The sequence below is a fragment of the Copidosoma floridanum genome, unplaced genomic scaffold (genome assembly GCF_036245765.1).
Source record: "Copidosoma floridanum isolate Cflo_tuat_1 unplaced genomic scaffold, Cflo_Japanese_pri ptg000029l, whole genome shotgun sequence".
In the NCBI taxonomy this organism is placed as follows: Eukaryota; Metazoa; Arthropoda; class Insecta; order Hymenoptera; family Encyrtidae; genus Copidosoma; species Copidosoma floridanum.
The window spans coordinates 3,710,089-3,725,681 of record NW_028321906.1 but is presented as its reverse complement, the minus strand read 5'-3'; the positions used below and the strand labels follow the sequence as shown (position 1 = coordinate 3,725,681).

At 34.2% G+C, this 15,593-nt stretch overlaps 2 protein-coding genes across 2 annotated transcripts in view; both read left to right on the top strand.

Annotated features, from left to right (window-relative positions):
• The window catches only part of LOC149373691 (homeodomain-interacting protein kinase 2-like), a 35,372-nt gene extending 31,042 nt beyond the window's left edge, over positions 1-4,330 (top strand). The window contains exons 2-8 of the mRNA XM_089596076.1: positions 1,759-1,851; positions 1,928-2,146; positions 2,344-2,723; positions 2,861-3,065; positions 3,162-3,683; positions 3,775-4,130; positions 4,216-4,330. Coding sequence (XP_089452202.1) covers positions 1,759-1,851; positions 1,928-2,146; positions 2,344-2,723; positions 2,861-3,065; positions 3,162-3,683; positions 3,775-4,130; positions 4,216-4,330 — 1,890 coding nt within the window. The remainder of the gene's footprint in view (positions 1-1,758; positions 1,852-1,927; positions 2,147-2,343; positions 2,724-2,860; positions 3,066-3,161; positions 3,684-3,774; positions 4,131-4,215) is intronic.
• A 4,312-nt stretch (positions 4,331-8,642) lies between these two features.
• The window catches only part of LOC149373689 (homeodomain-interacting protein kinase 2-like), a 36,135-nt gene continuing 29,184 nt past the window's right edge, over positions 8,643-15,593 (top strand). Inside the window, exon 1 of the mRNA XM_089596075.1 lies at positions 8,643-8,819. Coding sequence (XP_089452201.1) covers positions 8,643-8,819 — 177 coding nt within the window. The remainder of the gene's footprint in view (positions 8,820-15,593) is intronic.

Genomic DNA, 15,593 nt, shown 5'->3' with positions numbered 1-15,593 from the left:
AAGACCGCTAGATAACGCTGATCCAAATAACTATTGCTATTTACAGCAAAGTCACTTAGATAATTACAAACCAGCCGCATCTAAATATATATATAGATAATAAAACGTTGACGTGGTTTATGCTGTTTGCGGCAAGTTTACAATCTATTTTTTACTTAAAAGTTGACCTCTAAAAATAGAGATATTCATATGGTTCAATAATATCGACCGTATGGCATTACTTGGTAGTAATTTCTTTAATTACTTTACATAACTTCAAGTACATCTTACACCGTGCTCTCTTTACCAGAATGATAAAATCAGAGGCTGTAAAGTTATACGTATAGGTCGTGGTGGTAACGCCGCTTGGGGTGTTTTCCGCAATCGTCGTCAACAGGATCCGTACCATATAACTTTTTTTAGCTTTGCGGGCCTATGTTATAACATAGGCCGATGTACAGAAAAATAGTTATATGGTACGGCCCCAGCAAGTAATTTAAATTTGCGCTCTATACGTTACCGTCAGGTCAGTAAGTCAACAAATATATTCCGTAATCTGCAAGTTAAAACAGCAGACGACGTGAAAGTCGAGAAAAAAGTGAAGATTTCATTGCTGTTGACTGTCGTTTGCTATTTTAACTGGCCAGATTACGGTACAGAGCGCCAGTTAATTCAAGGTATTGAACTTATCGACCTGATGGTAGCGTAGAGCGCAACCTTAAATGAGGGAAATTTTTGTTGGGAGCCCGATAATTTTTACTGGACGTTATGGTAAAAATTGTTAAGATTAGGTAAAAAGTCCGGAGTGACGACCTAGTCCCACGTTTACCGTTCTGAACGGTAATTTTTATGGGCATTTACTATAAGATTTATAAAAAATTTCTCTCAATGCACGCTTGTTGTAGATTGGTGTGGGTGACCGAGTCGCGTATATTGTTTTTTACAAAGGGCGCAACGTGCAATTTTGCGCCCGTGAGCACACTTTGCGCCCAGTAAATCACTTTGGGCCCTAGGTCAGAAAAGTATGTTGGGCCTGGAGGGTGCATAAAACTTTTCTGCCCTTGGGCGCAAAGTGATTCCAAGGGCGCAAAGCGGCAGTCGCACTTTTGGCCCGTGGTAAGAAAAACATTATACGCGACTCGGACACTAACATACAACAATTGCGTCCTTCGAGCCCTTATGTTTGCACTTTGTGCCCTAGTGACGTAATGTACCATAAAAATTTTACAAATGTACTAAAAATAAAGGCAGAAGCGAAAAAATGGTCACATATTGGATTATCGACTTGGATATTGACTTTAATAAATGTTAATGGCAAGAAGATGATAATAATGTAGGAATAAATTGGAATTCTTATGGAAAGAAATTCGTTTCTTTTAATAATTACGAAATTATATTTGAGCCCGTAACGCTCCTATTTAAAAAACAATAAATAAAAGAACTCGTCGTTAAAGTTTTTCAAGTACGGATCTCGCAGGTTCCAAAAAATTTTTAATTTTCATGGTCACGGACGATACAAAAAAAAATTTTTATTATTAAAAACCCGTTTTGAGCGTTTGTATACATTTCGTCCCTTAAAATATGCCGATTCTCGTTGAATGACTTATATACATATATGTATGTACATCCTATGCGTCATAGAGTTGCTTGTATTGTGTATTCTACATAAGAAAAAACAGCCACAAATCACCTTCACCACCTCCACCAAAAAAATAAGTTAAAAAATGCAATTACCCCGTTGTCATTATCTACTTCTTTAACTTTTTTTTAACTCCGTAGGTCGTCAAATGCTTAAAAAGAGGCACTAATGAGAAAGTGGCCATAAAAATTCTGAAAAACCATCCATTGTACATTCAGCAGGGTCAAATCGAGGTGAGTATGCACCATAAACTCTTACATACAAGTATGGCTTGAAGTAAACTTATTGTATTTTTTTTCAATTCCACAGATCTCCAACCTGTTACGTCTCAATAAAGAAAATGCGGATCAGTTTAACATCGTACGTGCCTACGAATTCTTTCAGCACAAATCGCACCCCTGCTTAGTATTTGAGATTCTGGAACAGAGTCTTTATGACTTTATGGAGCAACATCGATTCTTACCTTTGCCACTCGAGTGCATTAGGCCAATTCTCCAGCAGGTTCTTACGGCGTTTTGCAAACTCAAAGTAAGAGAAATTTTATTTTTTCTTTTTTCTTTTTGTTTCGGGAACTATTTGTTCGAATTTTTTTTAAATAAAAAATTTTTTTATTTACGTTCACGTAATGACAGTCAAGTATACCAGTAAGAGCTAGTTGCACAATAATTTAAAAATAAAATAAAACAAGTTAACACAAATAAACAAAATAACTGCCAATCTTACAGCAACTGGGTTTGATCCACACGGACTTGAAGCCGGACAACATCATGCTGGTTGACCCCATCCGACAGCCCTACCGTATCAAAGTGATCGACTTCGGCTCGGCCTGTCACATATCCAAGGCCGTCTGTAATAGTTACGTCCAGACACGATACTACCGTGCCCCAGAGATTGTACTTGGTCTTCCATTTTCCGAGGCTATTGACATGTGGTCGCTCGGCTGCGTCGTCGCTGAGCTATTCATGGGTTGGCCTCTTTACCCCGGTAGTTCAGAGTACGACCAGATTCGCTACATTAGCCAGACTCAAGGCCTGCAAACCGAAGAAATGCTCAACAATGCTAGCAAAACAAGCAAGTTCTTCTGTCGGGATGCAGATGGGATGTACTTTTTAAATAAAACTGACACTGCCGATCGTAAGTGTTTTTCATTATTCGCATTTTCGTCTTTCCACTCGCTTTTTATGACAATAGTTCCTAATTAAACCTCGGATTTTCATATGTTGGCATTGTTTTAGGCACGTGTTCGTTTTGCCGTCTCAAAACTCCCAATGAATACGAAGCCGAGACTAGCGTTAATTTCAAAGAAAACAGAACGTACATCTTTGATTCTCTCGACGACATTGGTTACGTTACTACAGATCATAAAGAAGGCCAATGTTTTGCCGAAAAGGCCGATCGCCAAGAGCTTATTGATCTACTCAAGAGGATGCTCACGATAGACCAGGTAGTAAAATTTAATTGAACGAATAATTTCTCTTTGCAAGAACAAAATGCACTTTTGACGTAGCAAAATTGAATTTACAATTGTCATTTCATTTGCCAGGAGTGCCGTACAACACCAGACAAAGCCTTGAACCCCGCCTCCGTCACCCTGACCCACCTCGTCAAGAACCGTACCAGTGACTTGACAAACATTTGGCCGTACGACCAACCCACTTCCGCACCTCAGCCAGCACTGTCATCCGTCATGGCAAACTTCCACGAGCCGACGTCCAACAGCACCACTGGTAACAACCAAGTGCAGCGTCTGGTACTCCAATACCGAACTACGCAGCCTGGCTACAATGACCTTTATGAGATGTACAGGTCCAACAATGGTTGCCAAACCACCCAGTATTATAGCTCGTCTATCAGCTCGATCGGAGGCCAAAGTGGGGTCCACGACTTCCCGCAACAACTGGTGCAGGATATTCTATGCCCACAACCTGGCTATCAGATCATGCCCAGCCTGACCAAGCACGTCATTTTGGCCCAGCCTCCCTGGGCCCCACAGACGCAACTACAGATACAGCCTTCCATCATTTCGCAGCAGGCGATGGTGACCGATCGGCAGAAGCTTTTGACGGTAAGTACTACTACTGCTCCTATACTCAGTATTCTTGTACATTCGATTGTAATACATAGCTCTGCTTTTGTTTTGGTGTGAAAATCCACAGAACGTGGTGCAAACACCCTATCCCGATGATGGCAGGCAGATGGCCACAATCGTGCATCCCTGGGAAGAAATACTTAGCCAGCACAATGCTATTCAACAGTTGTGGACTCCATCGTTGCAGTCGATACTGGCATCACAAACTTTGGCTACCTTGACATCGCACCATGACCATCACTCATTGTCTTTGTCCTCATCTTCGTTGTCATCAAGCGAACACCACCTGCAACAACAAAATGATCATCGAGTTGAAGGGCTGCATGGCAGACAGCAGAAGATCATGATTTACGACACGCCTTCACCTGGGGCGTCTGTCATTAATATCAGCAGCGACGACGACGACGAGTTCCAGGAAAAAGGGTTAATATACTGCACAGCTATTTGAACATTTAATCGGTTAATGTTACAAGGATCTCGCTTATTTCATTCTTTTGTTGTTTTACAGTACTGAATCGACATCAAGAGCGGTATACAGAATTCAGACCCAACATGATCAGTCAACGACCCAACATGCTCGACCCATGAAGTACATGCCTGAGCCTCAGCACCATATCAAGTAAGCATTATTTTCTGTTTTTTTTTTTTTTCTTTTAATAACGATGCATTTTATATGCCTTTTTTAAATGTAACTTTACAATTTTTTTTTTTTATTTATTATTTTTTTTGTAGGTCTGGCTGCTCCTTTCAATTAAAAAAAAAAAGTCCTTTGGCGGAGTTTAATGTGATGAATGAGTCAATGAAACGACAAAAGTTGGCAGTTGCTGCTGTCAGTGAGGTGCAGCACCGATGCCACGAGCATAAGAAGAAACAGCAACAACTCAACCCCGTGAAGAAGCGCGTGAAAGAGAACATGCCCCCAAGGAACAGTGGCTGGGGTGAACTACAATACTCACCCCTGTCAACGACTCAGTCTCCATTGCCATCGTCGTTGTTATGGCAGTCGTCGTTACAGCCGATACAATCCTCGGCATCTTTGACGTCACACCAAAACCATCACTCGTTGTCTTCATCTTCATCTTCATTATCCTCGAGTAAACACCATCTTCACCAGCAGAACGAGCATCCAGCCGAGGGCTTGTATGGCTGGCAGCAAATGATCACAATTTACGACACTCCTTCACCTGCAGCCTCCGTTATTATTTTCAGCAGCGATGACGACGATGAGAACAAGTCCCCAAAAAATGGGGTGGTATCTAAATTTACCAAGTGCATGATATTCACGGACAACAACAAAGAGATCAGTCCTAAGAACCGTCGGATCCACCACTCACAGAAGGTATTTTGCCCGCAGCCATCAATCCTGCTGACCCAACGCCAGCAGCAGCAGCAGACGACCCTGGATATAAAGCAGGTGCCTCGGCCATTATATCATAACAAGTGAGGATTTTTTTTTTTTTTTTGTAATGATACATTTAGTTTGTTTTTTCACGTTATTTTTTGTATTTTTTTATAGTTCTAGCTACAATTTACAATCGCAAAGGAAGCGTCTGTTGACAAAAATGCAGTCCGAGTGCAATTTGATGAATATCCCGACGAAACGACGAAAGTTGGCAGATGCTGCTGCCAGCGAGGTGCACAGTAACGGGGTACTGTGACAAGCTTGAGTGCCATGGCATGGGTACCTGCTATCGCAAACATAACAGCTTTAAGCGTTTGCATTGATAAATTTTGTGATTTTTCTGACTAGTCTGAACACGACAACCAAGTTAATTGTCATTTCGAGTAACTAGTCACTTGTGATTTATTTTAGAATTTTCGCTAATGTTTGTCTGACAAGTGCCAGTGTGAATCTCTTTTTTATGTTGAGAATGTTTAGATAATTAAATTTGTATAACTTTTTTATGGCTTTTGTAAATAAACATTTTTATGATTTTATAAAGAAAAGCATTTGTTGTATGTTCTCAAAAATCTTAGGATTTTTGGAACAATTCAATCCCAAATTTTAATAGAAGGTTAGTTGCAAATTTTAATGTGTCATAGGCTATTAAAATTAGCAATAACTTTAATGAAAGAAGTTTTATGTTAGTTAAATTTTTTAATGTTATTTTACAATGAGTCCGCCGCACCCGCTATCGATTTTATGACTTTATGTTCATAAGTAAACGTTTGCAGTCTGGCAATACCATCCTTTTGTTTTTTTATTTTGTTTGTCTGTGTCGATTCAATTCTCCTAAATCTAACCTTAAGCTTTCGTGCTTTGCTCCAATTTTAAAAGTTTTAAACCTATATTTGGGCCTATATTTTGAACCTATATAATCTAGAAACCCATAGACTATTTCACCCCCCCCCTCCCTATAGTTAGAATACTTAGTAAGATTTAGATATCTTTTAATGCAATCATCTATACCGAGTATGTACTCAACAATTTGGACATCACAAATCTCTATGACTTGGGTTTATATAATCCACAAAGTATAAAACATTATACCAAACTTTAGTATACTTCGTGTAAGTCCTAAACTTTTTACTTAAACTATTATTTACACTGTTTTTGAAAGTAAAAATTTTCACAAACTCACTTATTCTTACGAACCAATTATTTTATGGCTAAAGGAAAAAGAGAGAAAAAGGGAGAGCTGTTTATCAGAACGTAAAAATTATATATATAGATATATCTTCCTATATTATATAGTTAACTCAGAGGGGCATTCCACACAAACCCCCCACCGCCCCTCATTTTCTATAAGCATATGTATTGTATAATTATGATAGAGCCAAGTACACTAAAATTGAATAGTCCATAATTTCCTGATCCTTAACTGCAAACAATTACGCACATCGTGTGGTACATCATCATCCCATAACGGCGAAATTCGGTAACGAAAAATCTTACATAGGACACTTATACATAACAAGGACTGGAGTACAGTCGATAAGAAGGACTTCAAGAGTAAATCTTAGAAACATAAAATTAATTCACTTAATAAAAATTCGTGACATGACTCTGAAACCTACAACTATGAATTACATAATTAAAAAACTATACAGTCAGAGAGTATAGAATAAAGATCTATTCCATATTTTTTTATATAGCTCCGAAATCCCATAATAGTTCTAGCGCTAGAGCTCCTCCCATCGGTGAAATAAAATAACCCTACCAAAACTATGTAATATGTTATACAGTTTCTGTCGCTAAATACAAAAAATTTTGTTCAGTCATTACGAAAAGTGGTACAACTTATTTAAAAATTGAATGTTTAAACATATAGAGAAATATTATAAAATTCAATCTTAAAAATGTTTATTTGTAGAATATGGCTCAAAATTAGAAAAAGAGCCCATGTAATGCGTTATGTGAAAAAAATCAGCCAATTAAAAGTCATTTAATTTACGTATGTTGTGTCATTAATAAGTTTTTTAATAATATTTTAAATCCATTAAGATGGAAAATTTTTTCTGAGCCCCCAACGATAACATAAAATCATAACAAGATACAATTACAACTATTATCATAATGTTATACGACTATTAACGAATTATATTTTTCTTCTTTTGTATAGTGCGTATTAGGGTACTTTATCATTTAATTTAATTCGTTTCTAATTGACTGCTAATGAGAATTTTTATCATAAATGTTTAATTTTAGCTTGAAAATTTCTTTTTCACAATCCTTGGCTCATTTTTAACGAAACACTATTTAGGATATATGTAACTAAACCTCTTAGTCTTAGAATAAAACGATGCTGGATTACGAAAAAATAATATTTATTAAAAATTTTGAACTACGTATTATTTAGGGTAACTGCACTATTTTCAACCCACCTGGGCTCAAATTTTATCTTAAGATGTGGACTTTCAGATAAAAGAAGATTTATAATAATCTGCAGCTTGGTAACCGCGGTATTGTTGATTAACGCAGGGTCGTTGTTAGACTCTCGTGTACCGTAGATCATCAGCACAAGAAAATTAAGTCAAATTAGTGCAATGTAATAATTTTCACTTTATAAACGGAAAAACATTATTGTTATCATGATTGCGTTATTTTAAACAGAAAATTTCTCTTAATGACTTTTTCTATTGGATTCATATTTAAAGCTCAACCAAAGAAGCTCACCTAAATTTGAATTGATGCTTATGCTTGGTTAAAAAAAAATTTTTTTAATATAGTATAGACAATACAAACCAGCAAGGTCGAGTTGTATAAAAGTTAAAGAAGTGTACTTTACTATGTATGATTGTTCAAACGAAATGATTTGTATTTTTGCCATAACAGAAACCAAAAAGGTTTCCTTTAACTAAAAAAGTTAAAAGGGAAAAAAAAATTTTCAAATGACGATCATAAGGGTAGTTTGAGTAGTATACCCATTGTCTGTACGTTAGTACGAAAACGTGTAGCTTGACTGTACCCTTTGATTTCACTAAACATATTTTGCTAAAAGAAAGTGAAAAAAAAGTGACAAATATTGATTTACTTTCACAATGTAGCGATTTTCAAGCCATCGATTTATCTACTTAATGGCTGGGACAGAATTCGGCTAAAAGATATAATTAAAGGAGACACAACTTGACCATAAGATAAAAATTACCGAGGACTTAACGCAACCATAGAAGTCATTAATATTCTATTAACGTATGCTTGTCTTAATGACTATACTACGGTGTTATCACTGGTTATCACTGAACATCGCCATGATGGAAATTGGCAACGTTAGATAATTAAATTACAATTACGGAGTAATTAACAATACGATGACGTTGAAAATTTCACTTTTGGTACGATTTGCTTACAGTATGTGGGTACAAGTCATATTATTTCATTAGCTATTGAAATTGTGAAAGGTTAACACCAGAAAGAGTTTTGTGCCATCCATTCTATTTCATCGCTACAATTATCATAACAGTAACCAGTTCTTACCTGGAAAATCAAGTGCCATGAAAAACAGCAAAAAAGAAGTCATCAACATTAACAATAAGAAGAACAATTGCCACGGAGCTGGCTCAAATCGTCCGAAGAACGGAGTTTATCAGCTGGTCCAGCACGAGGTGCTCCACTCGTTGACCACCGAATACGAGGTCCTCGAGTTTCTTGGACAGGGCACTTTTGGACAGGTAAGTGCTGTAGTATTTTGATAAATATGTATGGGTTATTCGGAAACCGTCTATTTTGTGTACAACGTCGCGTCAAAAAATATCGATCTGAAAATGTTTAAATAATCAAGAAATGCTTTTTGCTGACGAGACAACAAAATTCAGTGTATGAAATAATAATGCCTTAGATTAAGACATAACAAAGGGGCTTAATTAGCGTTACGAGCCCGTGTCTTGCTCAAAAATGTATTGTTTTGACGATACCTAGAAGAAAAATACGGATTTTTTCAATTTTTCTACGGCGTGTGATCTTAAAGTTGTTGATATAAACGAAAAAAATTGTATTAAAAAATTGGAAAGTGTTTAAGGAGGTTCAGAAAAAAAATACAAGATGTTAGTTAACGCTGAAAAAAATTCCGACTTTTTCTAAAACATTATCTTTGCGTATGAATTTTTTTAAAGTTTTTTCTAAACGTATTTTCCAGAAAAAAAGTCATTTAATTCCAAAACTTAACGTAGACTCTTTCATATATTAAATAACCGTTTAAATAAATCAATACTTTTTCTAAAAAATTTCTTTTAGTTAAAAATAAGCTGTCTTTTAAAAAAGAATAAACGAATCAAAATCATACGGAAAATCTTTAAAAAAGTTACGTTTAATAAAACTCAATTAGTGACCCCCATAAAATATCTCAAGAGTACATATAATACTGTCTTGTCTTGGCTTCTATTTCATAAGACAACAGTCGAGTCTCGACATGATTTAAACAGTCAAGAAAACACCAAGATGAATTTCTTAAGAGTGTTGGTCTTGACAATAATTTTTTTTTTTTTTTTTTTCAAGCAATTTTAATCTCTAATCTAGATTATTTTGCTTCTTGACAATATTTTTGTACATTTTTGTGTAATATAAAATAAATGTAATAATTAGCAAATTATTTAATTAAAACTGCTTTGCTGTTTATTTGCAAGCATGGAAACGGACCTTTTAACACTGTAACTTAAATTCGTTCTTAGTACAAACATTAAATTATAAAGTTCTAAAACTGGCGCCCAACAAAAATTCCCCTCACGACTCACGAGCCTAAGTTCACTGTAGGTAAAACAGAGACCACAATTAACGTATTATTTTGTTGTCAGTACAAGATGCGACAAAAAATGTTTTTATTTTTACTACTTGATTGTAAGTAGTACGCTATCACTGTTGTTATTTTTTTTTGTTGAATATTTTTTTTTTTTAATAATTTTATATTGATGTAATTGGTTGGACATTGTACCATCATAAATGAATATTTCTTTACAATAATTGAAATGTATCAGTTAAATTTATTTAAAGATTTTTAATTCGATTTGACATTGCAAGTGGACTGTCCGATATACATAATATTTTTAAAGAATGTATATACTATAAATGCATAATACTATGACAATTTTATTGCTTCAAATACAATGCGATTTGACTACGGTCTCTTTTTTACCTACAGTGAACATTCGCTCGTGAGTCAATAAGTAACTGAAGCAAAAAATTGCAGGAATCGGATGTTTTAATCTTTATTAAAGATTGATTCTAGCGATACCATAAATATTCTTTAGATACGTACGGTGCTTATCACTGTTATTGTTTAAACTTTTTTTACTATTATAACTAAATACTGTTTATGTACTGACTTTAGATTTGTAAAGGTAAAAAATTTTTCAATCAAGATTTAATTATATTTTATTGACGATTATTTTTTTGTTAAAAAGCTAATGAATATACGAAATCTCTTTATATGTGTTGTGCACAGAAAGTATTGAACAAGCTATACATGGAAAAATTCTATATGCCAAAATAATTGTGCAAGAGTACACTCAAAACAAATATAATTAACACAAAAATAATAAAATAATAAAATTCTAAACAATTATATTGCACGCAGTCAAACTCGACGTAATACAGTTCAACACCTTTTTGTAATTAATCACATATCATAGAAATCTTACACTATTACCTACAGAATCCTTAAAAACAAGATTCAGAACTTCAGAAATCAACGTCCATATTTTCATTCAGTAATTTCTATTCCTTTTTGAACGACGATTCACACAGTTATAATAATGAATTCCAACACAAAACGATTTAAAAAACAAACAAAACTATAACAAGTGTAGCAATCATAAAATCTAGATAAATGGGAATAACTTATTTTCGTACACATTTATTTACTTATAATTTCGTCATAATAATATTGCAAAAAATCCATCGCTAGGTTCACGCATACGATACGATAGCTTGTACAGCAGACAACGTGAAACACGACAAAAATATTTAAGCTCGAGTCATGAAAACTAACATTACTTCAAATAACACTTAGAGAATAACAGGTTTTTAATGTATTAACAAAAAGTAGTACAATTCACTCACTTTTACAAAAATTAATTAGGCTCCCGGCATTTTTATTCAATGCAGTAAAATTAATTAAAAAAAAAAATCTAACAGGAATCTCAATTCTTAGTATCTCGTACTTCATCGATTTTCTTTGCTAAAATGAAATCATGTTATCCTTTGCCTGATACTTTAAAGACCTCCGGATCTTTTACATACTTGGAGTTGATTAGAATGAGTTTAGAGACATTTTCTTCTTCCCCAGTCCCAAGTTGTCCCTCTGAACCCATTTTTCAGACATGAAGTTTTCCTAAAATAGCATTGTCAAGATCATTGATCGTCGTCTATTTTATGACATTAATTTTTATTATATACACTATCATTAGTCAAAACTTCTGAGTAGTTACCTATATCAGTAACTGCAGTAGACAACGCGATACCAGCTACGTCTACGCAGTTTACATTATCCAGCATTGGCACAGCACTAAGTTCAGTTGCGTCGCCGCAGATAGTACCTAGGTCTAACCATCCCATTTTCTTTGCTTCCAATCACGTACACTTGTCCCTTCTCATCTACCGTAATAGTGTAATGCTGCCTCAAGCTACTTTGAATCCATTTGTGTCCACTAAACATGTGCGAAATCTTAAGGTATAAAGTTTTTTCACATCCTTTGAGACCTGAAATTAAGTAAAAAATGGGTGATTCAAATTATATCAAACATTTATTCTAAGAATTTTATTATAGAAATTAACATACCGATCTGGTTGTAATTGTTTAGTCAAAAAAACATATAAGTCACCATTTTCTGCTTCGGCGAAAGTGGCATAGCTGCCAGCCCAAATATTTTAAATATTTTCTTTTTTATTTCAATAATAACTTGGTCTGAGAATGAAGATGGTCTTTTTCCAATCCAGTATGTCGATCAACTTTTCTTTCTGATAATCTGCCGAGCTGGCCCTGCTCAGCACAGCCAGACGTAAATACTTTTCCCGTGTTGTCGAGGAGCACCAGATGGTCCGACCCGGATGCAATCCTTAAAAATTTTTTATTCGGAAGTACTTTGACTGGAGTACATTCCTTTTTTCTCTTAATCAATCCTAAGGTTCCATGTGAATGCTACAAAGTTAAATCATGTGACTACATGTGACAACTTATTACAATACTTACTACTACTACCTACGGAATTAATTCTTGATTTTTTGCATTTTAAAGAAAGCTTTCTCTTACCCGGATTATGTTGTGCATTCCTCCACCAGCCAGGGCAATCGTATTTGTCAATTGCTATAATCGTACTACAATATGCTATCATAAATTAAGATTTCCGCCTATTGTATCAGGGTAATTTTGCTGAGTTTTATAACCTTTACTGTGTATCAAGATGCCTATTCCAAAAAAGTCAACTGATGATAGACGTACATTTACCAACACTGAATAAATTCACTTATTTTATGTAACTTTTAATACTAATTTATACAAATAAATAATCAGCTGCCTTGAAAAATTTTTGTTATTTAACAGTTAATTGTTATTTTATGAGTTCTCACCGAGTGTTTTCGAAAAAAAAAATTATTTAGTTTTTTGTGTGATTTTTTTTATAATATTATTTAAAAATTTTAATTCAATGGAATTGTAGTTTCAATACAAATTAGAAACTAAAATCTATAAGAGTATACGTAAACTCATAGAATAGAATGATTTTATTTCTGGAAAATACGTCTGGAAGAAAATATCGAAAAAGTTCAACATATAATGTTCTTAAAAAAAACTTGATTTTTTTTCAGCGTTATTTAACATTTTCTAATTTTTGCCGGAACCTCCTCAATCATTATAGCAGTTATTTTAACTTTTTAATTTTGGTAATTGGTCTTCATACCCTGCAGATTTGGTTTGTGCCCACGGACGGAAAAGTACTTTTCCACCCTCAGGTGGTTTTGGGAGGCTGGTACTTCCTCGGGCAAAAAAGCAGTTTTCCGATACTCGTTCGAAAAGTTTTCTTTACAAACCTCGTTACGGACCTCACCTTCGGCTCGGGCCGCAAACCTCTCGGTTCGCAAGCAAAGACTTTTCGAACTCGTAGGAATACTACTATTGCGTCACACTTTGCCAGAAACCGATTTTTTTATAATGTATTTTATTTAATAATGTATTTTATTTTAGTCTTAGCTCGGTTGGTCAAGATGGAAATACAAGTTCTCTTAGGTTCGGGCGCATTAGTAGACTGTTGATTCAAATCTTGGTCAAGGGTTAACTTGCCCATTAAAAATTTTTTTCAGAGTTATTTTAGGCTTAGATTACTTCTTACGCTTTACTGCTGGCCTCAGAGACCACCTCGATGTCAGCTACATGGGTGTCTGGTAGGTGCACTACTAGTTAAGGATGCGTTAGGATTAATAAAAAACGTAAAAGGGGTTCGATGTCAAATATTAGTTAAGAAAAATGAGACCAGGATCATAGATTTATCTGTAGAGTAAATAAAACATTGGAAAAGGAGTTACTAGTTAATATTAGGATCAACACACACCACCCATAGGGGGTAGACGATGCACATAAAAATTCCTCAAGTTCTGGTCTATTTTGTCGTAGCGAAAAAAACAAGTTTGTTTTATAATTATTTATCAAAACTTTTTTGTTTCTTAAAGAGAATTTTATATTTATATTCAAAAAATGATACGTTCAAATTTCACTGGATAGTGGAACACGTAATTTAACTCATGATATTATTAAAATCCAATTAAAAAAGGTTGGATTTCACACTAAATTTATTTACAACATATATTTGTTGCAATTCTGATAGATGCTATAAATTGATATTTCTTAGCTTTAAAATTAACTTGATATTCCTTCCTTCAAAAACATTGTTTTTTCTTGTACGAAAAAATCAAGGACAATTTAAATGACATTTCATCAAACCACTCAATTTTTTCCAAATTTAAACCAAGTGATACCATTAATGCATGTCGTGAAAAAGTACTCTATGTCACAAGTGGGACTGGATATTAATGCTGACGCTTTAGTGGACACCCCAAACATATATTCACCATTTTTACATGCAACAAGTTATGACAACATTGAAATTTCTAATAGACGAAACAATTGGGGTCTTTACTTCTTGAACGAACAATTTGTTTGGGTCAAACAAATTTTTTTTCCCACCATACAGAAAAATATGAAAAATTCATTATTCATTTATTTTTAATAAATGTTGAAGGAGGTAAGATGACAAAGATAAACTGGTTGAAAGTTTCAGGTTACTAAAACCAGGTTAGAAGTGTAATGCACTTATTACTGACATGGGCAAGGTGTTTGCATTGCTAATCGATATGACACCATGTTTTAACCTCTGATTAGAAAGTAGTATGAAAAAAATTAGTAATGATTGTTTAAGGAAATGAAGAAACTATACGTTATTTTAAGAACAAAATTTTACTTCTGTATCTTTTTTTTCAATCTAATGTACTATAATTTAGTTAAAATTGACACAACCTGACATTTGTATAGGATTTCATCCCACTTTAAAATTCCTGAATAGAAAAATTTATTTCGAGTTGTTTTACAGCCTGTATATAATTAAATAAGTATAAAAAGTTATTTTTTTGATATTAAACGATCGTTTTTCACCTTTACACTTAAACTGGGCCCTCAGTAGTAAAAGTTGAGTTTGCATCTTATACACTCTAACCAGGGCAAACGTGCAAGTCTATAAGCAGTTCTTTGAGCCCTAATTCACAGTGTCTTTCAGGTTTCAGGACATTTATCACCTAGTACAAGATCTACTTAGTTACCTTAGACATTTTTTGTTTACAATGCAAATTAAATTAAATCAAAATCTATGTAGATGTTCGAAATCAGTACTTAAACAAGGGGTCAGATAGAAACTGAAATATGACAGTATAAAATATTGCTTAAAATGAATTTCCTTTTTGTATACGTCCAACTTTTTCGCGTTGGTCCAGAATATACAGCAAAGTGAAGGAAAAATAGGTAGTCTCATAGCCAGGTAGGTCCAGTTTAAATACAAAATTTGTATCACTGTCAGAAGATTAATACTTAGATAAATATGAATTTTTTAAACATTTTTATCACATATTTTTTATATTGCAAATCATAATGAACATATTGATGCCATAAGATCGCCGATAGTGATTGAAAAGTATATGTATAAAAATACCTTTTATTTTGGTTTTTCATAAAAATGATCGTCCATATAATAACAAATTATAGGGAATAAAAATATGAGTACTATCCAGTAGCGTACAAGAATGTAGTATTTTTCTAATAAATTATTCATGTTTTTGTATTATAGAGTTAAAAAACAGTATGTAGGAAAAACAACTGGACAAATGCTTATGATTATTACCATATGTGTTACACAAGATCAAGAACATAAAAGACAGCTTGGGTTACTAGAAGTAGTTTTGCAAAACCCACT